General features: G+C 38.6%; 1 protein-coding gene across 3 annotated transcripts; it reads right to left on the bottom strand.

Annotated features, from left to right (window-relative positions):
- Positions 1-1,029: 1,029 nt before the first annotated feature.
- On the bottom strand, positions 1,030-23,464 carry LOC133060817 (E3 ubiquitin-protein ligase TRIM34-like). 3 transcript variants are annotated; one of them, XM_061148620.1, is made up of 9 exons: positions 23,286-23,464; positions 22,543-22,902; positions 17,323-17,803; positions 16,664-16,759; positions 15,871-16,101; positions 4,762-4,784; positions 3,272-3,372; positions 2,967-2,993; positions 1,030-2,750 (listed from the first exon to the last, which is right to left on the bottom strand). In XM_061148620.1, exons 3-9 carry the CDS (start codon positions 17,740-17,742, stop codon positions 2,161-2,163), a joined length of 1,488 nt encoding a protein of 495 aa, XP_061004603.1. In that variant the 5' UTR covers positions 17,743-17,803; positions 22,543-22,902; positions 23,286-23,464; the 3' UTR covers positions 1,030-2,160. The 3 variants fall into 3 exon arrangements, with proteins under 3 accessions (XP_061004603.1, XP_061004594.1, XP_061004613.1); XM_061148611.1 differs by lacking the exon at positions 22,543-22,902; XM_061148630.1 differs by lacking the exons at positions 2,967-2,993; positions 22,543-22,902.
- Between the last annotated feature and the right edge of the window lie 22 nt (positions 23,465-23,486).

A 23,486-nucleotide genomic window follows, 5' to 3' on the forward strand; every position in this document is an offset into this window, starting at 1 on the left:
AGATTGGGCTTCCAGTAGAAAAGTTATCAATGACCCTGGAGAGTCATTTGTCAATAATTCAAGAGTACAGATTTTTCCTAGTATATCAGAGCATCAGTCATTGTAGCAATGGGATGAAAGGAAGGCAAAGGATATATTTAAAAGACCAGTTTCCCCCTGTTTCCAAGGATGAGAGTTAAGATGTGGATGTGTGCATACACACCAGAGACAGAAACTGGAAAAAAAAAAAATTCTCCTTAGAATCCCTTGTGAATTCAAAGATTGTCCAAAGTTAAAGAAGCTGGGGATTTGGGGGAACTAGCAGAGATGAGAGCAGGTACACTTGATCCACTTTGGCATTGGTTTTTAAACTTTAACTCCATTGGAGGCTGAATAGGGATTAAAAATTCTAAAAGACTTGGGGATCCCACCAAACCCTGAATGAACATCCCCTGCAGAAATAATCCCCCTCTTATCTCACTAAAGGAAGATAACACACTTTTTTCTTCATTCCTGACAATTTACGCCTCACTGCAAAACTAAAGTTGACCAGGGCACACAAAACACCTACCTACACCATTGTTAAGAAATTCCATAATTATACTTCTGAGTCTTAATGTATCACAATGAATGATAGCTTTGTAAAGCTGGGGAAAGTGAAAGTGAAAGCTGCTCAGTTGTGTCCAACTCTGTGACCCCATGGACTATACAGTCCATGGAATCCTCTAGGCCAGAATACTTGGGTGGGTAGCCTTTCCCTTCTCCAGGGGATCTTCCCAACCCAGCGATGAAACCCAGGTCTCCTGCATTGCAGGCAGACTCTTTACCAGCTGAGCAACCAGGGAAGCAAAGCTGGGGAAGCAGAGTCCAAATTGAAATCCAATTTCAAGGAAAAAGGATTAGTGCAGAACTTTTTAAAAAAATAAAATAAAGCAGCTACACAGAAACATTTTACAGTTAGGCAAAATTTAAAGAAAATGTCATTCTTTAATTAATTTATTGTATTTCTTAAAACTGGAAGGGTAATAATGTTGAAAATAAAGCAATATGTATTCTGAAAATGATTTATTTCAGTCACAGTGAGAGGGAATCAGAATGAATACACAACACATTGTACTACCACTTCTGTCCTAGGAGTTACAGAACTTATTACAAAGATTTTATATTTCATATTCACAATAGTAATTATGTAAATTCTGTATAATCTTTTTATAAGTGAGGAACTGGATTCCAGATAATTTAGTTTACTTTACAAGAGCCTGAATGTAGCAACACCAAAATCATAATAAAATTTTAACTGTGATCACACACACACATATGTACATGCTTTTCTATGACAGAAAAGCTAGAGTAGTCTTAACAGCAACAAAGAGGTACCTAGGATATGAAAATTTAGATATTAGTAGAAGGAACCCTTGTGTCCCTGAAGACACAAATCTGTTGAATGAGACACTGAGACAAAAGTTATATTTTTCATTAATTAATAGATAAAGTGTTTATTATTAAGTTGAGACACTTAGATGCTCTCTATGTGATAGCATGTATCTTCTGACAATGATCTTATGTATGATGCAGCTTTTTAAATAAGATTACTTTAAGAAAACAAAGACAGATTTTAGGGATGTTATTCTAGGTTACACTGCTAATAATATGAAGAGAAAGGAGTTGAAGTCAGATACTCTGGACACAAAACTTACACTCTTACTACATATGATCTATGATATTGTCTAATTAATTTCTTGATGAATAAGAAACATGATAGTTAAACAGTGACACTGCTTAAGATGCATCTGTTTATGAATGACTCCTACAATAGGTCCTCAATAATATGCAACAGTTATTGAGTAGCTTTTCTTCATCATCTCAGTCAGTGGCAGAGGAAATGAGATTGTGAAAATTTGTCAGAAGTGCTGCCTTGATACTACTTGTTCTTTATTGGGCATCAGTCATTTTCCCTTGGTGGATGAAAAATGGTAAATTCAGATTTTCTCCTACTGCAAACATGATATTGTGGAAAATATGACACAATGCAACCTGTATACCCTATTGATGAACAAAGCACATTTGAATGGAAAAAAGGGGAGGCAGTGAGGAAAAAAGGTAAGAATGGTGCAGATAAGCTCAGATGTGTTAGATGCACTCATAGTAAGACGCACTACAGAGAGGTGGATGTGAGAAGGTTCAAGAGCTTGGTGAGCACAGATTTATGGGAACTTTACAGGTTAAAGGATTGAAATATGGAAATGTTTTTTGAGAAAAGGAACACGAAGAGAATTTATAGATGAGAAACCCATGGTTTGTGACATTGAGAAATAAGAGAGTGCCAGCACTATAGTCTAGGAAAATCCCAATACGACGAGGAGGAACACTCAGGGAGAGGGTTAGGATCATGGGATCTGAGGAGGAAGACTCATCAAAAGCATTATATACAGAATCATGATTTAACCCTATGACCCAGTAGCCATTTTTAGGTTGGTATCTTGGGTAAACATTTTGATGATTTCCATCAGCTTTAAGTGGTAACTTTGTATTATATTCAGCGTGTTTTTCACCATATACCCCCAGGATCCAGGCACATTTTTTTGACACGTCTACCTCCCAGTAATGTCTCCCTGATGTGATAACTGGGGATCCCAGGACACCATAGTCTTCATAAACTTCTTTCCAACATGGATTTTGTCCTTGGCCTTTGTACACATATGTCACTTGTCTTCGATCAGCAGAAATGGCAATATTTCGATTACCTGTTGTATGACTCAGGGTCACGTGAACTGTTGAAAAATTAGAGGGTTATGTGAGGGCCATGATGTAGTTTTATTTCAGACATTTTGAAAACTATATTTAGAATAACTTTAGTCGAAAGACAATACATTTGTATGTATTGAGAGGGAAAACATGGGTCTTAAAACATGAGGTCTACTAGACAATGAAAAATTCTAAAAGATAACAAGAAAGGGTGGTTTGATGACACTATGATGTCTCCTTACCCCAGTAGCGTTGCACATGTCTCAGCTCTGAAATATTAAAAATCCACAATATTAAGTATAAGCAAAAGATTCAGTCCTATAATCTATTTTCTTTCAAATTAGGGGAAGGGCTATGGTGAGGTAGTGAACTGGTAAAAGATAGGATAAAACCACATCTCTTGTCACTCACCATAAAATGACCAAATCATAAGCACATAGTATCTGGGTTTTTCTGTCTTTATCCACACTGAGAAACGGGAGCCTCCTCTCCATTTTCCCTCCATCACAAAAAACCCAAAGACACCCACTTGGGTAGCACTCCTCACCATTAAACACTCGCAGTATGTCTCTCAGATCAGGAGCTCGAAACACACTTCTCTGTTCTTTGGGAACTGGTTTTGGCTTCTCCAGAGTCAAAGTCTTACTCCTAGGGATGACAAAAATTGATGTCCACATCTCTCACTATCTATCCCTCTAAAACCGCAGACTTTCAAAACTTTCACCCCATTGTTGCACTTGAACTGTCTTCCCTGCAGACCTTGGAGAGGTAGAGAGTGGATGCCTGACCTTGGAGACAGAAGAAATGTTCTCATGTCCATCTTGCCAGTTACCCTCTGTGTGAATTGGGATGGTCTTGACCTCTCAGAAGGACAGTCTCTTTCTTCTATAATGAAATCAACCTCTCCCTCTCTCTTTCCTAGAAATCATATGAAATTATGGGATTCCCAGGTGGCAATAGTGGCAAAGAACCCACCTGCCAATGCAGGAGACATAAGAGACATGGGTCTGATCTCTGGGTCAGGAAGACTCCCTGGAGTCTTGCTCATGGCATGCCCTCACATGGCAACCCATTCCAGTATTCTTACCTAGAGAATTCCATGGACAGAGGAGCCTGGTGGACTCATGGGGTCGCAAAGAATTGGACACGACTGAAGGGACTTAGCATGCACACACACAGGAAATTGTATGAAATAATGAATTTAACAAGATAAATATTTGATATCTCAAAAAAATCAGTTTGTGGAAAAGCCACTGCATAGATATGTATTCCCAAGAAAATGTCAGAAAGTTGAGGTAACAGGATCTGGCTCCTGGGTGTTCTAGACAAATCAAGTATGAGAACACTGACTAGAATCCCCAGATCTTCAAAGGCTGTTTCTTAATAAGGAGAATATGCTGAGATTTCAGGTTCTCCAGAGACAAATACCTTTGAAGAAAAAGCCATTATGAATACTAAACTAATAATGACCTGATTTTCATGTGTTTGTAAACAGCTTGAGGCTATTGTGTAGGTGTGCAAATTCAGACACAAAGATGCTGACTTTCAATTCTAGCTTAAGGCCCACATGTGCTTTTGGAAATCTAAACAGAAAGATGTACAAGGACCTGTTCTAAAATACCGAGGGAAGAAACTCAAATATAAACAAGTTGTTTCCAATTCTGGGTACTTGGCAGATAAAGAAGACTCAAACTTCCCATGATAAGCACAACTAAATATGGGAACCTGAGTTGCATAGTGACATAGTGTGAATGAAATATTTGTGGAGTCTGACAGTGCAACTCCTTGTCCTAATATTACTATTCACCCTAACTCTGCAACTTTCCACAAGCAAAATTCCCTACTGTAAAATCTGTTTCACTCTCGGTATTTATAGAACAATCTAGCCATGATTTGTGAATAGAAATTTAAGGTAAATCTACACCCCATTTTTTCAGCCCTGAACATTGTTTTATTCGAACTGGTCACCAGCTATCTCTAGGGTTTTTATTTTATTTTCACAGCATAAATGGACCATCTCTGGTCTGTCACACATACCTTTTCAAGATGTCACTTACATCCTAGTGAGAAAAGAGAAAACGTGAGTCAAGAAGCAATAGGTTTCCCCACTTACAAAGCTTAATCACAACCCCATCAACCCCTGATTTTGGGAATAGAAATGCTCTCAATGTGAGAGCCAAAAAGTAAAGACAAGAATGAGGCCCATAATTCCAGGATATTCATGCGATGTTGTCAAGTTTCCAAAAATGTAAAAAAGCTTCAACCCTTGTGGAAGTATGAGTCTTCTAGTATCCAGAGATGAGGCATATTTATGGAAAAAACCAGAGACCTGTAATTCTTGTTCCCCATGAGGTGATTTGAATAATTCATTGTTCTTTCATTTATTCAACTGGACTGTGAAGTGACACTATAGTACACCAAGCATTAAACCAAGCTTTGGAGAATCAGAAACGAAATCATAATCTTAATATTCCTCAAGCTATGTAAACGGCTTTTGTTGAGAGTACAAGCAAACATGTATACCAATATAAGCTTTTCAGGAAAAACCTGAAAAATTTTACTCTTTTCTCATTTTATAATCTGTCTTTTAGTGATCTCTTCTATTCCCTAAAGTCAGCATCCGTATATGTGCAGTTGATTTCCAACTCTTTCTTTTTTACTCAACTTTGTCTCTTATATTAATTTATTCAGTAGTAAATAAGCCACAGGAATCAATAATGTAGGATGTCTAATATGTAACTTATTATTCGCCAACTAAATTGTCTCCTCTCTTGTACCCCATTTTCATAATGCTCCCAATATACACTTACCGTCCAAGTACTACTGCGTTTATCTGCACTTTAGTCTCTGCTGAGTCTGTTCAGTCCAGGTCCTTAACAGTTTTCAGCTAGCTAATTGTCTTAATCATCACGTTTACTGTTTTATTTGTTTAAACAGGTATCTGTCACTTTATTTGATCTCTTTTACTAAAGATTTAATTCCATGTCACCAAATACTAGAATAGCTGAGTTTCAAAAAAAAAAAAAAAAAAACTCTTTGTATTAGAGCTCTTTTGTGTATATGACAAAGAAATCAAATAAAACTAGAATAAGTAGAGAAAGAATAAGGAATTAGGGTGGTAGTTGCAATTTTAATCATAGTTTAATTCTGAAGCTCAAACATTATTCTCAGAATCTGGTCAGAATCTTTCTTTAATTCTATTTATTCAACCCCTAATGACTCCTTTTCCCAGTTTATGAAGGAAACATAAACCTCCTGATATAAACTCCAGAAGAAAAGAGAGTTTCTTCTCCCAGTTATAACAATGCTTGAATGCCTACAGGCATTCAGGCAACTGAATACAGGTAACTGCATAGGATTAGTTACCCACATTAAAGAGCAAATATTTTTGTGTTGTTGCTGGAAGGTAATGAAACAGTTTCTAGTTTTACTGAAACTAGGTTAGTATCAGTCTGAAGTAGATTATATAAGGCAGGAAACATATATATTACACCAACCATTCGGACAAAAACTAAAAAAATACAATCAGACCTAAAATTTTATACTAGAAATATCTGTTTAACACAAAACAAACTAGCTAAAGAGAAAGAGAAGAATGAAACTTACAATGTCCACATAGTAATAGAAAGCAAATGGCAAAAGAGCAAATTTGAATATAAGCGTATTAGTAATTGCTTTAAATTTCATGTATTAATGCAGCAATTGAAATCAGAGATTGTTGACCTGTATAAAAAGCAAAATTCACCTATTGCTACTTGCATGAGACATAGTCAAGGTACAAAAAGGGCAAATGTAAAAAGAAAAATATATACCATGCAAGCAGTAATTAAAAAAAAGGTCAAATATTTATGCTAATATTAAACAAAATATACTTTAAGATATATATTATGAAAAGACATGAGGGCAATATTACAATTATAAAAGGTTCAGTTCATCAAAAATATACAACAATTATAAATGTGTATGTGCCTAACAGCAGAGCTTCAATATACTCAAAGCAAAAACAAAATTTTTGCTTTGAAAAAACAATTCAATAATTGTTTATTGAAAAACATACAATTCAATAGTAACAGTTGCAGATGTTAATAACTCACTCTCACTAATGAGACAACAGCTTATATGGAAACATTCAAATTTACAGAAGACATGGACAATGCTACCAACCAACTAGACCTAACTGATGTCTGTAGCACATTTTACCCTATAAATGAGAAACACATAATCTTTTAAAATTCATAATAAAAATTTTTCTAGATATACAATATTTTAGGCCATAAAAAGTAACAATAAACATAAACATTTACAATAATAAAGATGTGTGTTCTTTGATTTTGACAAGATTAAATTTGAAATCCTCAGGAGAAGTGAAACTCAGAAATCTCCAAGCATTTTCTCATTTACAACACACTTTAAAATACCCTAGGTTTAACAAAGAATCAAAATTTTAAAAAGAAAATTAAAAAAAAAAAAACTGAAAAGGAAATTTGAGAACAAGTCAAACTGAATGAAAACAAAAATAAAACAATCAAAATGTATGAAATACAATTAGTTAATTAAATGTACTTTGCCATTAAACACTGTATCAAAAAAGCTTGTCTCAAATCAGTGGTCTAAATTTTCACTTCAAGAAATTAAGAAAGGAATAGTAAATTAAATCAGCAGCTCCCCATGCACACATGTGCACAAATATATACACACATACAAATAAAGAAAACAATATATGGACCTAAGAAACTATTATTAGGGGACTGGTCTCAAGATGGTGGAGCAGAAGGATGTGTACTCACCCCATCCTTGAGAGACCACCAAAATCACAACTACTAACAGCCATTGACAAAAAAATGCTGGAACCTCCCAAAAAAGATACTCTACATTCAAAGACAAAAGAGAAAACACAGTGAGATGGGATGAGGGGTACTATTGCAATGAAATCAAATCTGATACACGACAGGTGGGCAAACCACAAACTGGAAAAAAAAAAAAAAATACTACAGAAGTTATCCTACACAAGTGAAAATTCTGACCCCAAGTCAGGCTTCCCAGCCTTGGGGGCCAGCAATGGAGAAGTCACCAGAGAACCTGACTTTGAAAGCCAAAGGAGCCTTATCACATAAAATTCCACAGGACTGAGGGAAACAGAAATTCCACTCTTGGAGTGTACGCACAAAGTGTTGTATGCACCAGGACTAAAGGAAGAAAAGCAGTGACCTGCCGGGAGCCAGCACACAAGATCCCACCCATGATAAGGCCATGAGGGAGAAAACCTAACAGGGAAGGCGGATCAGATTGTCAGGGATTCCAAAAACCGGCCCCCTTGAAGATGATATCTGTCTTTCTGATGCTTGCTTCAATAGACTACTCCCTAATTTTTGTGACACAGGCAGAAGGCCTTCCCTGATCTCTTTCCAAATAAGAATCAATTTAGAACTTTCCTGGATGGTGGTATTTTATGAGATCATCCAGGGTGAAAGGAGTGTTTTAATTTAAGCTCCTTTGCTGGTATTTTAGTTTGTTGGGCAAATGTGTCTATGCCCTTTGTACTAATATGCATGACTTCTTATTATATCCTAATCATAAAACAGCATAAAGAACCTGATTATATAAAAGCCCTAATAGACACAGAGCCTTTTTGAGGGGTGAAGGAGTCCTATTAGAAAACATAAGAAAAATTATTCTAAAGGTGGTTATTGGGTTGATGTTTGCTTGCTGTGTTTTGCTTGCTGTGTTTTTACTCTTAATGTGCTAAGGTTGTGTCATGGAAACCATTGTTAATATAGCTAAACATCTAGAAAAATAAGAGCTTAGCCCTAGTGTGGTAACAATGAGATGGTTGTTAATTGTCAGCCAGGAGTGCTAGGTAGAAGCTGCCTCACCAAAGTCGCAGAGTCAATGTGGGGTAAACTTCTTAGATAAAAGCAACTGACAACTTCTGCAGAAGGATTAATTTTTGTGTTAACAAGGTTATACTTCTACTCTATGAGACTGCTACCTTTTAGTTAAGGTCACCACAGAAACAGAAAATAGGTTTACATTCACCTGACTTGCATAAAATGTTAATTGGCCCCAAGGCCAGAAGATAATATACAAGACCCTGATAAACAAAGAAGTATGCAGAAAACACCCTGGATTTGTGAAGAACAAGCTGATGTAATGTTAAACTATCTTCCCCTTAGAAATGAACTAACTTAGGGTATAAAAGCTAAAGTAAAAAATAAAGCATTGTACCACAGCTTCCTTATCCATTCGTCTGCTGATGGGCATCTAGGTTGCTTCCATGTCCTGGCTATTATAAACAGTGCTGCGATGAACATTGGGGTGCACGTGTCTCTTTCAGATCTGGTTTCCTCAGTGTGTATGCCCAGAAGTGGGATTGCTGGGTCATATGGCAGTTCTATTTCCAGTTTTTTAAGAAATCTCCACACTGTTTTCCATAGTGGCTGTACTAGTTTGCATTCCCACCAACAGTGTAAGAGGGTTCCCTTTTCTCCACACCCTCTCCAGCATTTATTGCTTGTAGACTTTTGGATAGCAGCCATCCTGACTGGCGTGTAATGGTACCTCATTGTGGCTTTGATTTGCGTTTCTCTGATAATGAGTGATGTTGAGCATCTTTTCATGTGTTTGTTAGCCATCTGTATGTCTTCTTTGGAGAAATGTCTGTTTAGTTCTTTGGCCCATTTTTTGATTGGGTCATTTATTTTACTGGAATTGAGCTGCAGGAGTTGCTTGTATATTTTTGAGATTAATCCTTTGTCTGTTTCTTCATTTGCTATTATTTTCTCCCAATCTGAGGGCTGTCTTTTCACCTTACTTATAGTTTCCTTTGTTGTGCAAAAGCTTTTAAGTTTCATTAGGTCCCATTTGTTTATTTTTGCTTTTATTTCCAATATTCTGGGAGGTGGGTCATAGAGGATCCTGCTGTGATTCATGTCAGAGAGTGTTTTGCCTATGTTCTCCTCTAGGAGTTTTATAGTTTCTGGTCTTACATTTAGATCTTTAATCCATTTTGAGTTTATTTTTGTGTATGGAATATTACTCAGCCATTAAAAAGAATTCATTTGAATCAGTTCTAATGAGATGGATGAAACTGGAGCCCATTATACAGAGTGAAGTAAGCCAGAAAGATAAAGATCATTACAGCATACTAACACATATATATGGAATTTAGAAAGATGGTAACGATAACCCTATATGCAAAACAGAAAAAGAGACACAGATGTACAGAACAGACTTTTGGACTCTGTGGGAGAAGGCGAGGGTGGGATGTTTCAAGAGAACAGCATGTATATTATCTATGGTAAAACAGATCACCAGCCCAGGTGGGATGCATCAGACAGGTGCTCGGCCAGGTGCACTGGGAGGACCCAGGGGAATCGGGTGGGGGGGGAGGGAGGGGGGAGGTGGGAGGGGGGGTGGGGATGGGGAATACATGTAACTCCATGGCTGATTCATGTTAATGTATGACAAAACCCACTGCAATGTTGCGAAGTAATTAGCCTCCAACTAATAAAAATAATTGAAAAAAAAAAAATAAAGCATTGCCAAACCCTGCCAGACCCTGCCAGACTCTGCTACAAACACCCCCGTCTGGTCACTCTCTCTCTCTCTTTCTCTCTTTCTCTCTCTCTCGCTCATAGACTTGGCCCTATCAAGGCTGGTCTCGCGTGTCTTCTCTCTCTCTCTCACCGATGCCATTCATCCTGAGGGTACCCCCTGGATCCTGCCGAGGCTAGACCCCGGCAGTGACCCCATAAGAGATTGGGTGAGATCTACTTGCTAGGCCTCCTGCAGAAGCATGGGATGGCTTTTCATTGTGGCAAAGACACCAGCACTCATTGGAGTGAGCTCTCCTGGGGGCCACCATTATCCCTAGCCCTGTCCACAAGAGGGATAAGAGTCAGTTCCACCCACCACCAGTCTCTCCTATAAGGAAGCTTGCACAAAGCACTTAGATAACTTCATTCACCAGAAGACAGACAGCAAAAGCAAGAACTACAATCCATCAGCCTATAGAATGGAAACAACAATCAGAGAAAGTTAGAAAAATAAATAAATAAATAAAACAACAGAAGAATATGTCCCAGATGAAGGAACAAGATAAAACCCCAGAAAAGAGCTAAGTAACATGGAGATAGGCAAGCTCCAGAAAAAGAATTCGGAATAATGATAGCGAAGATGATCCAGGATCTTGGAAAAAGGATGGAGGCAAGGATCAAGAAGATGCAAGAAATGTTCAGCAAAGGACCTAGAAGAACTAAAAAACAAACAAGGGTGAACAATACACTATCTGAAATGAAACCTATACTAGAAGGAATCAATAGCAGAATAGCTGAGGCAGAAGAATGAATAAGCAACCTGGAAGACAGGGTGATGGAAATTACAGCTGCAGAACAGAATAAAGAAAAACAGCAACGACTAAAAACAGTGAGTGTCTAAGAAACCTTTGGGACAACATTAAATGCACAAATGTTTGCATTTTAAGGGTTCCAGATAGAGAAGAGAGAAAGAAAGGATTTGAGAAAATATTTGAAGAGATAATTGCTGAAAAGTTCCCTAATATGGGAAAGGAAACTGTCACCGAAGTCCAGGAAGCAAAGAGAGTTCCAGGCAGGATAAACACAAGGAGGAATATTCCGAGGCACATAGTAATCAAAGTGACAAAAATTAAGAGCAAGAAAAAATATTAAAAGCAACAATAGAAAAATGACAAATAGCATATGAGGTGATTCCCATAATGTTATCAGCTGATTTTTCAACAGAAACTCTGCAAGCTAGTAGGAAATAGCACAATATATTTAAAGGACTTACAACCAAAAACACCCTACCCAGCATATACTCTTGCCAGAAATATAAAGAGCTTCACAGAAAAGCAGAAGCTAAGAGCATCACCATACCAGCTTTCAAACAAATGCTAAAGGAACTTGTCTAGGAAGAAAAGAGACCAGCAATCTGAAAAGTTTTGTAAATATATATACTGCTGTATGACAACGTCTCAAGAACAGCAAACACCAAAAACTATAATAGATATATACACAAAAAAGAAAAAGCAAGCCAAACACAATGCTAAAGTGTTCATCAAGCCACAGGAGAAGTGAATAAGAGAGGAAGGGAAGAAAAAAGACCTAAAAAAACAAAACCAATTAAGAAAATGGCAATAGGAACTTGCATATCAATAATTACCTTAAATGTAAACAGATTAAACTCTCCAACCAAAAGGCATAACCTGGCTGAATGTATATAAAACAAGACCCATTTATATGCTGTCTACAAGAAACTCACTTTAGATCTAGGGATACATACAGGCTGAAAGTGAGGGGATGGAAAAAGATTGTTGTTGATATTCAGTTGCTAAATGATGTACAACTTTTTGGGACCCCGTAGACTGCAGTGTGCCAAGCTCCTCTGTCCTCCACAATTTCCCAGAGTTTGCTCAAATTCATGTCCACCAAGTCAGTGATGTTACCTAACCATCTCATCCTCTGCGACTCCCCTTCTTACTTTGCCTTCAATCTTTCCCAGCATCAGGGTCTTTCCCACTGAGTTGGCTCTTTGCATCAGGTGGCCAAAATACTGGGGCTTCAGCTTCAGCATCAGTCCTTCCAATGAATATTCAGGGCTGATTTCCTATATGACTGACTGGTTTGATCTTCTTGCAGTCCAAGGGACTCTCAAGAGTCTTCTCCAGCACCACAATTCAAAAGCATCAGTTCCTTAGCACTCAGTCTTCTTTATGGTCAATCTCTCACATCTGTACATGACTACTGGAAAAACCATACCTTTGACCCTATGGACCTTTATTGGCAAAGTCTCTGTTTTTTAATACACTGCCTAAGTTTGTCATAGCTTTCCTTCCAAGGAATAAGTGTCTTTTAATTTCATGACTTCAGTCACAATGATTTTGGAGCCCATTAAAATGAAACCTGTTACTGCTTCTGTTTTTTCCCCTTTTATTTGCCAGGAAGTGATGATGAGCTGGATGTGATGATCTTAGTTTTTTCAATGTTGAGTTTCAAGCCAACTTTTTCACTCTACTCTTTCACCTTCATCAAGAGGATCTTTAGTTCCTCTTCACTTTCTGCTTTAGAGTGGTATCATCTGCATATCTGAGGTTGTTGATATTTCTCTCAGCAATCTTGATTCTAGCTTGTGAGTGATACAGCCCAACATTTTGCATGATGTACTCTGCTTGTAAGTTGAATAAGCAGGATGACAATATACAGCCTTGATGTACTCCGTTCCCATTTTTGAACCAGTCTGTTTTTACATGCCTAGTACTAACTATAACTTCTTGACTTGCATACAGGTTTCTTAGGAGGCAGGTAAGGTGGTCTGGTATTCCATATCATTAAGATTTTTTCAAAGTTTGTTGTGATCCACAGAGCCAAAGGCTTTAGCACAGTCAATGAAGCAGAAGTAAATGTTTTTCTGGAATTCTGTCTTTTTCTCTATAATCCAATGAATGTTGGCAATTTGATTTCTGGTTGCTCTGCCTTTTCTAAACCCAACTACTACATCTGGAACCTCTCAGTTTGTGGAAAAATGTATTCCATGGAAATGGAAATTGAAAAAAAAGTTGTAGTAGTAATACTCATGTTAGACAAATAGATGTTAAAATAAATATTGTTATAAGAGATAAAGGAAGACACTACATAATGATCAAGGGATCAATTCAAGAAGTTGATATTACAATTTTAAAAATACATTCACCCAACATAGGAACACCTCAATATATAAGGCAAATACTAATAGCCAACAAGGGAGAAACTGACAGTTATCACAATAATAGCAGGGGACTTTAACACCCCTCTTTCATCAATGGACAGATCATTCAGGCAGAAAATCAAAGAGGAAACACAGGTTTTAAATCACACATTAGGCCAATGGACTTAATTGATATTTATAGAGCATTCCATCTAAACAGCAAAATACACATTCTTCTCAAGTGCACATGAAACATTCTTCAGGATTGATCACATATTGTGCCACAAAGTGAGCCTCAATAAATTCAAGAAAATTGAAATCGTATCAAGCAACTTTTCCAACCACAATGCTATGAGACTAGAAATAAACTATAAGGGAAAAAAACTGCAAAAAACAAAAATATGTGGAGGTTAAGCAATATGCTACTAAACAACCAATGGGGCCACTGAAGAAATCAGAGAGGAAATAAAAAAGTACCCAGAGACTAATGAAAATACAAGCACAATAATGATCCAAAACCTAAGGATTCAGCAAAAGAAGTTCTAAGAAAGAAGTTTATAGCAATGCAATCGTACATCAGGAAACGAAAATACTCAAATGTACAACCTAACCTTATGCTTAAAGGAACTAGGAAAAGAACAAACAAAACCTAAAGTTAGTAGAAAGAAAGAAATCGTAAAGGTCAGAGCAGAAATAAATGAAGTCGAGGCAAAGAAAACAATAGCAAAGATCAATAAAACTAAAAGCTGGTTCTTTGAAAAGATAAATAAAATTGGTAAACCTTTAGCCAGACTAATACCACAGAAATACAAAGAATCATAAGAGGTTACTACAGGGAGCTATATGCCAATAAAATGGACCACCTCAAAGAAATGGACAGATTCTTAGAAAGGTACCTCCCAAGACTTAACCAGAAAGAAATAGAAAAGATGAGCAGACTGGTCACAAGTATTGAAACTGTGACTGAAAAAAATCCAAAGCGTGAAAGTCCAGGACCAGATGTGCTCACATGTGAATTCTATCATGGGGAAAAGCTATCAACAATTCTTCTGAAGCTGTTCCAAAAAATTGCAGAGGAAGGGAAACTACCAAACTGGGGAAACTGGACAACTACATGTAAAATGAAATTAAAACACTTCTTAACACCACACACAAAAATAAACTCAAAATGTATTAAGGATGTACATATGAGATGAAACACTATAAAACATTTAGAGGAAAACATCGGCAGAACACTCTCTGGCAAAAATCACAGCAATATGTTTTTTGGATCTATCTCCCAGAGTACTGGAAATAAAAACAAAAATAAATAAATGGAACATAATAAAATTAAAAACTTTTAAATAAAATGAAAAGACAAGCCACAGATTAGAAGAAAATATTTGTAAATGATGTGAATTATAAGGGATTTGTCTCCAAATTTACAAAGAGTTCATGTAGCTTAATATCATGTGACCCCATGGACTATAGCCTACCACGCTCCTCCATCCATGGGATTTTCCAGGCAAGAGTACTGGAGTGGGTTGCCATTTTCTTCTCCAGAGGATCTTCCCAACCCAGGGATCAAAGCCAAGTCTCCTGCATTGTAGGCAGACGCTTTACCGTCTGAGCCACCAGGGAAGTTTATATCATCAAGACAAATAACCAAATCAAAAAACAGGCAGAAGACCTAAATAGACATTTCTCCAAAGAAGACATATAGATAGCCAAGAGGTATTCGAAAAGATGTTCAACATCACTAACTATTAGAGAAATGCAAATCAAAATTGTTAGAGAAACACAAATCACCTCACACCAGTTAGAAAGGCCAGTATCTAAAAACCCACAAACAATAAATGTTGGAGACTGAGTGGAGAGAAGGGAACCCTTCTACACAGTTGATGGGAATGTAAATGAGTGAGGCCAATAGAGATTCCTTAAGAAACTGAAAATAGAGCTACCATGTGATCCTGTAAGGCCACTCCTAGGGATATGTCTGGAGAAAAACATGATCTGAAAGGATACATACCCCAGTGTTCTTTGCAGTGCTATTTACAATAGTCAAGACATGGAAAAAACTTAAATGTCCATCAATCGAGGAATGAATAAAGAACAGGTGATACATATGTACAATGGAATATTAGCCATTAAAAAGAATGAAACAATGCCATTTTCAGCAACATGGATGGAACTAGAGATTGTCATACTGAATGAAGTCAGACATACAATATAGTGTATATTATAGGCTATCATTTACATGCAGAATCTCTTCAAAATGATACAAATGAACTTATTTACAAAACAGAAGCAGACTCACAGACTTAGAGAACAAACTTATGGTTACAAGGAGTGAAGGGTGCGGGGGCAGTGACAGCACCAGAAAGAGCCCAGCAACTTGAAAGTGATGGAAACCTTGCCTTCATTTTCCTCATGTCTCAGATGCTAGGGCTTCTTCCCAAGTCTTACCTGCAGCATTTGCACTGTTGACCCCTGCAAACGATGCTCTATATCTGAGATGAGACTTCTCACCAACTGGCTCTGCTGGACCAGCTCATTCTCAGAGTTTGCCATGGTACACAGAATAGCTGTCTGCTCAGCCTTCAGCTTCTGTAGTTCCTTCCTCTCCTCACTGTCCAGGATTGCTCTCAGTTTTTTAAACTCTGTCTCAACATTTTGTCTCTCACGTTGTGTTTGATTCTTCAGTAACGAGAGAGAGAGGAAGAAAACAATTTTTGGAGAAGCTGACTTTGCTATTTTCTTTTTTTCCCTCTCTATCACATTTCAAAATAATGCCTCCAAGTCTGCATTGTTGAGGACAACCAAGAGCCAAAAGGATTCCATGGGTGTGGCTCAGCCTTCACACATTTATTCAGAATTCTCTTGCCTCCCTGCATTGCTTCTGACCCCCACCAACCAACCTCTGTCAAAAAGGTGAACATTGAGGACAGAGCCATGAGCCATTGTCAGATGTCTTTGTCAGAAGAGTCAAAGGCTAATGAATATGTCAAGAATGGAACACGAAATTCCCTAGTCATCCCCACTAGAGAATCCCTCTAAAAGAATACCTCCCTTCCAATATCTGTGTTCATTTGCTCTATGTTCACTTTTCAGCACCCACCCTTCTCAGGGAAATGGTGAAGAAAAGGATTAGCCAAATGACTTAACTGTCTGGGAACAGATAGGAAGGTAGCTCCTTGTGATCAACCCAAGGTCCTGCCCAGATATCTGTCTAACTACTTCAGGAACTGTCTCCTCCTACCTTCCAGGCAGCAATCTCTTCTCTGAAGTCAGATTCCAACGCCTCAGCTTCCTGCTGCTCCTGCTTCAGCCTCTCCAGAGCTGCCTGGAGTTTCTTCTGTTGAGAAAAGAATCACATCAGAGTCAATCTATGGACTTTCTCAGCATCACTATAGAGGATAAATGGAGGAGAAATGAGCCTGATTTCCAAAGAGAATATGCTTCACAGAAACTGAGAACAGCAATTAGACTCTATGACTTGGAAGACCTGAGGTGGGGAATGTGTTCTATAAGACTGAAGAGATGGAAGTCACCACCCTCTCACCTAGAGAAGACTGGTTGTTTAAGAAGAAACCTGATCCTGCAACAAGGAAATAGCTTACATTTCAATCTACCTGGTGTCCTAGTTACTTCTCCTGTTCAAAGAGGTAAGCAAAGCTTCTCTTGGGCACCAATCTCCACGTATTAGCACAAGGCTAAGAGTCTGTGTATAGGGTTATCACTTTGTAATTGTCAAAATGCACATTTATGTCCTTCAGACATCAGAAGGTGAGCATAGGAAGAAAAAAAATCACAGACCCCAGGTTCATGGTGAGTAGGTAATTAAAGTCCAATGTAAAGCAGACATTTCTTATCAACTACAATTTTCTGCCCTGTTTTCTCTGCATTGTGGTCTCTTACCTGGTAATCCTGGGCAACCTCCTCTATGAGAAATGTAGAGTGACCACGGTGCTTCTGGGACCGTTCACAAAGCCAGCAAATGACCTTCCCATCCTCCTCACAGAAGAGCAGGAGTTTCTCTCCATGGTGCACACAGAGATGTTTCTCTTGATCCTCCAGGCTCAGTTTGACCTCCCTGACCCTCTGCACTATGTTGGCCAGGTGCCAATTAGGCCGCAGTTTCCCAGATTCATAACTGATTCTGCACACAGGGCACTTTCTCTCCTCCTCTTGGCCAGCCATGGACTCCTTGCTGTTTGCAGTGAGGCAGATTTGGCAGAAGCTGTGGCCACAGTCAAGGGTCAGGGGTTCTGTTAGAAGCTCCAGGCAAATGGGGCAGGTCACCTCCTCCTGTAGATTCGCCAATTTTTCTGAAGCCATAGCACTTGCTCACCTTCTCCTACCTGTCCTGACTTCTGTGGGTTCTCTTGCTAACAGATTGCTACAGGATTGGGAAGGATAAAAGGGAACAGAGTAAGAAAGGTAGAAAAACATGGTACTAATTGCTTATAAATCAAGCACAGGCCAAGATCAAATTATTGAAGGACAGAAAAGAAAACATAGAGAAACAAGGAAAGGATCTTGGTTACCAAGTCAAAAGGACATTTCATAATTTAACACTTTACTATCAACTCAGTAAATTTAATGATTATTATTTACTGTTACTTAACAAAAATATGACCTGAAGCTTTTTTTACTAAGATACTTGTATGACCCACCATCCATCCTGATTTTTCTTTTCCATGCCCAAGAAGCATCTTCAGTATCGAAAGGCTGAAATCACTTAATGTCTTTGGGATTTTATATTCACTCTTCTCTAAGTATGAAATACTTCCCCTGATATCAATATGACTCTCTCTAATGCTTTGGTAAACTCTTTCCTGATGTTCTCTCATCACAAAGAACTGCTCTAACTAAAGTATTTATGTGTAACCACTGACATTAATTGTGGGACATTTGCAATTATCTCCCATATTATCATGACATAGTATATTACAATGTGTTTATACGTATGATAAGAGCAAATCCTTCATCAGATGAGTAAATAGAGCCAGTGACTTACAAAGATCATGCATCTTTAATACACTGAATGGGCTGAACCTAATATATTGACAGCACCCCTTCAGAGGCCTGTCTCCTACCCCACTGAGTTAATCTGAGACAAACAGAAGTTACTTCATGGACCCAATTAATATTCAGAGCAATGTGAGGGGGTGTGTGGAAATGAAGAAATTCAAACCAGCTGGATAGTTCTACAAAGTCTTGAGTGTGTACATATTGATTTCTCTTTGGCCCAGAAATATTCCTAGGAGCATTGATAGGAGTCTAAAAAAAGTACCTGTATGATGGTGAGGAGGGAGTTAGTATAAATAGACTCATAAGTCAGATATACAAAAACATATAAACATAGATGAAATGAATGTCAGTCTTGAGAAGAAAAATCTCAAAATATTGGGTCATATTATTCAAATAATTATTGTTAATGAAGAATTATGTGCTGGCAACTGGATTAATATCCATACACAGTAAGATGAGTTCAAAAAGATGATTTAGACCACTGTAAACTTGATATTCACCTGGAAAGTAGTAGTAAATAAAAATTCAGTCTTATAGATACAGAAGATCGGATATAAAAGATACCACTACAGAGACATATATGTTTATCAGAGATCAAATATAGGGATGAAAAAAAGGGTTATCCAAGAATTCCAACTTGAAAGCACAAGGGCTAAACTCAAAGAAGATGAAGGAAACATGGAAGGAAAGAGAGTATAAACATTTTAGGTGTAGGAAATGACCTGTTCCTTGAAGACACAGCCTCTTATATAGGTTTCAAAAGGCCAGTTTGACAGGAGCGCAGAGAAGTGCCAGGCCCCTGGTATCACAAGAGGCTGCAGTGACATTAATCATGACACTTCCTAGCATCTGTAACATTTGCAGACCCACCTCCAAGAGTCAGGAGAAGTTATCAATGTTTTCCTGTCAGAGAAGATTAGGGGCATGACCAGGTGGGCCCTTGGGCTGTGAGGACTTGGATGGACCCAGGGCGGAATTGGGAAGATCAGGTAGGATGCAGCTGCTCAGGCAAGAGATGATGATAGTTTGAGAACAGTGTGATGAGGGGAATGCAGGGCAGCATGTGAGAGTGAGAGATAAAAAGGCAGGATTCTGTTTTAGATTAGATATGTAGTAACAACAGTTAACATCAGGGCTGGGCTCTTTCTTGCTATAAAGATAATACTGGCTACAATTCTCCTAAGTCTGTGTGTGTGTGTGTGTGTGAGAGAGAGAGAGAGAGAGAGAGAGAGAGAGAGAGAGAGAGAGAGAGAGTGTGTGTGTTGTTTTCTGGGAAACCTATTGGATTACAACTGAGTAGAAGTTCTGCAGCCTTTCAAGAACACATTATGGATAACACAATTAGTCTGATATAAACTGCATTGGGGACTAGGAAGGCATTATGTAGTTCTTAAATAAACACAGTTGGTTAGAATATACCTCATTTTTCACAAGGAGATTGTGACTCTCATCATCAAATATGTCTCTTTTAGTTACCTGAAAACTGGTGCTCGTGGTCTTTTTACAAGGTAATCAATTCACTGGGCTTATCTCACCTGTGGTGGGTTCACACACATCCATCTATGTGGCTCCTTACAAAATTGAGATGATGGGGATACTGCACCTCCCGTAAGGATCATCTCTGAGAGCTCACCTGAGGCTCTTAGGCCCAGTGTTGTGTCTCCTGTCCTGATAACTCCAGCTAAGCTTAGCGCCCCTGGTGGTGAGAGTGTCAATAGCCTTGATAGGGAGGCCAGAGGTCCTCAAGCAGCAGGAGGAAATAAAACTTCAATGGCAGGCTTTATTTGTTTTTTGTTTTTGTTTTTTTTTCTTTTTTCTTCTAATCCTGTGCTGTCATGGTGATACCTGGTTCCCTCTGAACTTAACCTTATCTCAAACCTTGAGCTAACCAATGCATTTTTCTCATGTAAATGTCTTTCTTAAGCTATGTTAATAATCTATGTTCATTGGAAAAGACCCTGATGCTGGGAAAGATTGAAGGCGGGAGGAGAAGGGGATGAAATGGTTGGATGGCATCACCAACTCAATGGACATGAGTTTGAGCAAGCTCTGGGAGTTGGTGATGGACAGGGAAGCCTGGCGTGCTGCAGTCCATGGGGTTGCAAAGAGTCAGACACGACTGAGCAACTGAACTGAACTGACTGAATGAACTATGCATTTGCTTGGAAATCTGCCTTTCTTCAAGATTCATGTCATTAGTTTTATGGCCAAGGATGACTCACCTTGTGTCAATGCTAGCTCACAATGCAAGTTGTGGGTGAGAGCTCTGGTGAAACTCTCTCAGTTTTGAGGCATTTCCTTTCTCTAATTAGCAGCTTCTAATAGTTATATAACTCCTTCTAAGACTAGCGAGGGGGCATTCTTTCTGTCCCCTTCTGATGTCTATGTCAGAAGCTTTCTCTCTTTCATACTTTAATAAAACTTTATTATACACAAAGCTCTGAGCGATCAAGCCACATCACTGGCCCCAGACTGAATTTCTCTCCTTCAGAGTCCAAGAATCCTGCGTCGTTCTCAGCTCATAACAGCAACCTTTCAGTGGCTTATGTTTTGTGAGATTGTGTAGGTGGGATTTGTGATCCACACTGGAAACCACTGCTGGTGGTCAGTCAGAGGGGGCATCACAAAGTGGTAACACAGTGATGCTCGCTCTTCAACCTGGAATCACTATGGCCCTCTGGCCATGGTCTAGTCTCAGAAGTTTTGTCGGGACTTCAAGTCAATGGGGCTATGAAACAATAGATGAGGAAAGGGAACATCTCAGATGATATTCCATATCTTGATGGTTGCCAAAGTTTGATGGTAAAAGAAAGAGCTCCAGTATGAAACAGCTAATAAGTTTCCCTTTGCTCTGCCCAAGGAATGTAGAACTCATAAAAGCTAAATAGAGATAAATTGAGACCTATTGAAATTCCATTTGTGTCATGTTCATCCTACATGAAGGAAACCAAATAAAGAATGAGGCTGAAAGTGAAGCAGAAATGCTATCCAGTTAAAGATATAGATACCCAAATAGCTCAGAAGCCATATGCAGTTTGCCCATGGCTGCAGACTATGATCCAATCAGGCTCTGATAAAGAACAAGGTCAGAGGTGGACATTATATCAATTGATGACTCAAGCTGGGTTCCAAATGGTAATGGAGCCTCCAACTATTTCTCTTCTATTCAAGATCCAACCAATTTTGAGATGCACCAAGAGTGTGTAGAGACAGGAGATACAGAGCAAACATTCAGCCATGAGACTGCAGAATCTATATTCCCTTCAGGGTTCCAAAGAGCTAATACATCAAAGTTGATGCAGCACAACTGACATGGAAGGAACTAGTCTCTATCCATGAAGGCTGAACCCACCCCCCGACTTCTCCCTAAGCAGTGACCCAAGGGCTCCAATGCATTCAGAGAGACAGATGTAGGAACATGATGGCATTTGCCTGATAAAACTTTAGGCCACTTGACAGCCATGGTGTCAGGTGACTGAATCTTACATGTTGCTTTTCTCACATCTGAGCACAGAGTTAAAATACCTCAGAAGAAACAGCTATGGATAAGCAAAAAGGACATAAAAAGAAAATAATTATGCAAAGGTTCTATAAGTAAATTTATATATAGAACTTTCTTCTTTTGTGATTCCAGTAAAACTGTTTCTCTAAGTAGGATAAAGCCACAAATTATGGATGTTATATGGAAAGGGGTCACTTTTCCTGAGTAGACTTGGCAAATGAAATTTTGCTTTGTTTTATTTCCCAGGCAGTCATCTATTATTATACAACATAAGCTCATTGTGATACTAGCAAAATAAAACCTGAAACAGTAAACTAAAAAATCAATTCTAAAATTCTGTAGTTTTTGGCCTGACAGAGGTGAACTGTGTGAGCTCAGAAGACAAGAGTCTAGCACTGACTATAGCTGAGAGAGCGACATGTAATATGTAGTAGAGATGATAATTCCCAAAGTCAATGTGGGAGAAATAAGATTTGGTCAGAAGCTGGGAAGTCATAGTGAGATGAGACTTGACTTGTGTTCCGTGCCTGGGAAATGGCGATTAAGATGGAACTTCTATAAGAAGGAGGAGGGAAGGAACGACAGAGACTTCTCTAACTTACTTTCCTCATGGTCTTATGATACTTCTCAGACATCTTTTTAATATCATTAACACCAATCAAGTGCATTAATCAACTTTTTAATATTAAAAGTTAGATGTCATTGTCACTAAAAGTTGGATATTTCCTGATGCCACTTCTGGAAATTATTGCCACGTGCTCCTCTTGCCACTGGTCTCTCAGCTGAGCTAGTTATGGGTGGCAGATCCTCCTCAAGGAGAAGGAGGAGCAGGTTAGTGATGTAAGGAACTGCAGCAGTTCCCTGTGTCTGGATGAATGAATACATAACAGACTGCAGGGCCAACCAGCTGGCACACCATCAGACTCCTGAGCACAGGCTGACCAAAGTGATGAAGAAATTTTCTAAAAAAAAAAAAAAGAAATTTTCTACACAGACATGCAGAAATATTGCATTTTTACAGTTAGAAATTAAAACATCAGAACTGGAAAACCACCTTGGCCTTTGACTTGTTGAGGGAAGGTCTTTCTACCTCTGAAAAATCAAAGATTCTGGCTGTTCTCTGCATGTGCGATTCAAACTTACAAAATAGGAAGGTGATATGGGTAGATTCAGGCTAGAGAAATACAGTCCCTTCGAGGAACAAACAAAGCTTTTTTCTTCTTCCAACATCCCTTATTGTAAGGCCTCCCACAGACTGATCTTCAGTGAGCACTCTAACTAGGAAGCCTGCAGGCTGGGTCATTTCCTCTTTTAGAATAGCTTCCAGACAACAAGTGAAACTCACCCAAGCAGATTTCGTTTTTTCTTCTGTGTGTCTCTCAAACTCTTCCCTCCACAAACCACTCAGCAACCCTCACATCCTAATGCGGAAGTTGTGATTCCTTGGAAAGAAGTGAAGACTGGCAATGGGCAGATGTGTTCAGGATTCACTCATTACACAAGCGCCTGACCTCCACTAAGATCTCTAATAGATGACAAGTGAAAA

This window comes from Dama dama, chromosome 1 (assembly GCF_033118175.1).
Source record: "Dama dama isolate Ldn47 chromosome 1, ASM3311817v1, whole genome shotgun sequence".
NCBI lineage: Eukaryota > Metazoa > Chordata > Mammalia > Artiodactyla > Cervidae > Dama > Dama dama.

What these genes read in the sequence shown, in the direction of transcription:
- LOC133060817 (XM_061148611.1), bottom strand. Translation starts at nt 17,742, where the DNA reads ATGGCTTCAGAAAAATTGGCGAATCTACAGGAGGAGGTGACCTGCCCC. An exon ending in GTAAGTGACATCTTGAAAAG is followed by an intron (nt 3,373 to 4,761) that starts GTATGTGTGACA and finishes TGTCATCCCTAG; the next exon opens with GAGTAAGACTTTGACTCTGG. An exon ending in CATACTGCGAGTGTTTAATG is followed by an intron (nt 2,994 to 3,271) that starts GTGAGGAGTGCT and finishes TTAATATTTCAG; the next exon opens with AGCTGAGACATGTGCAACGC.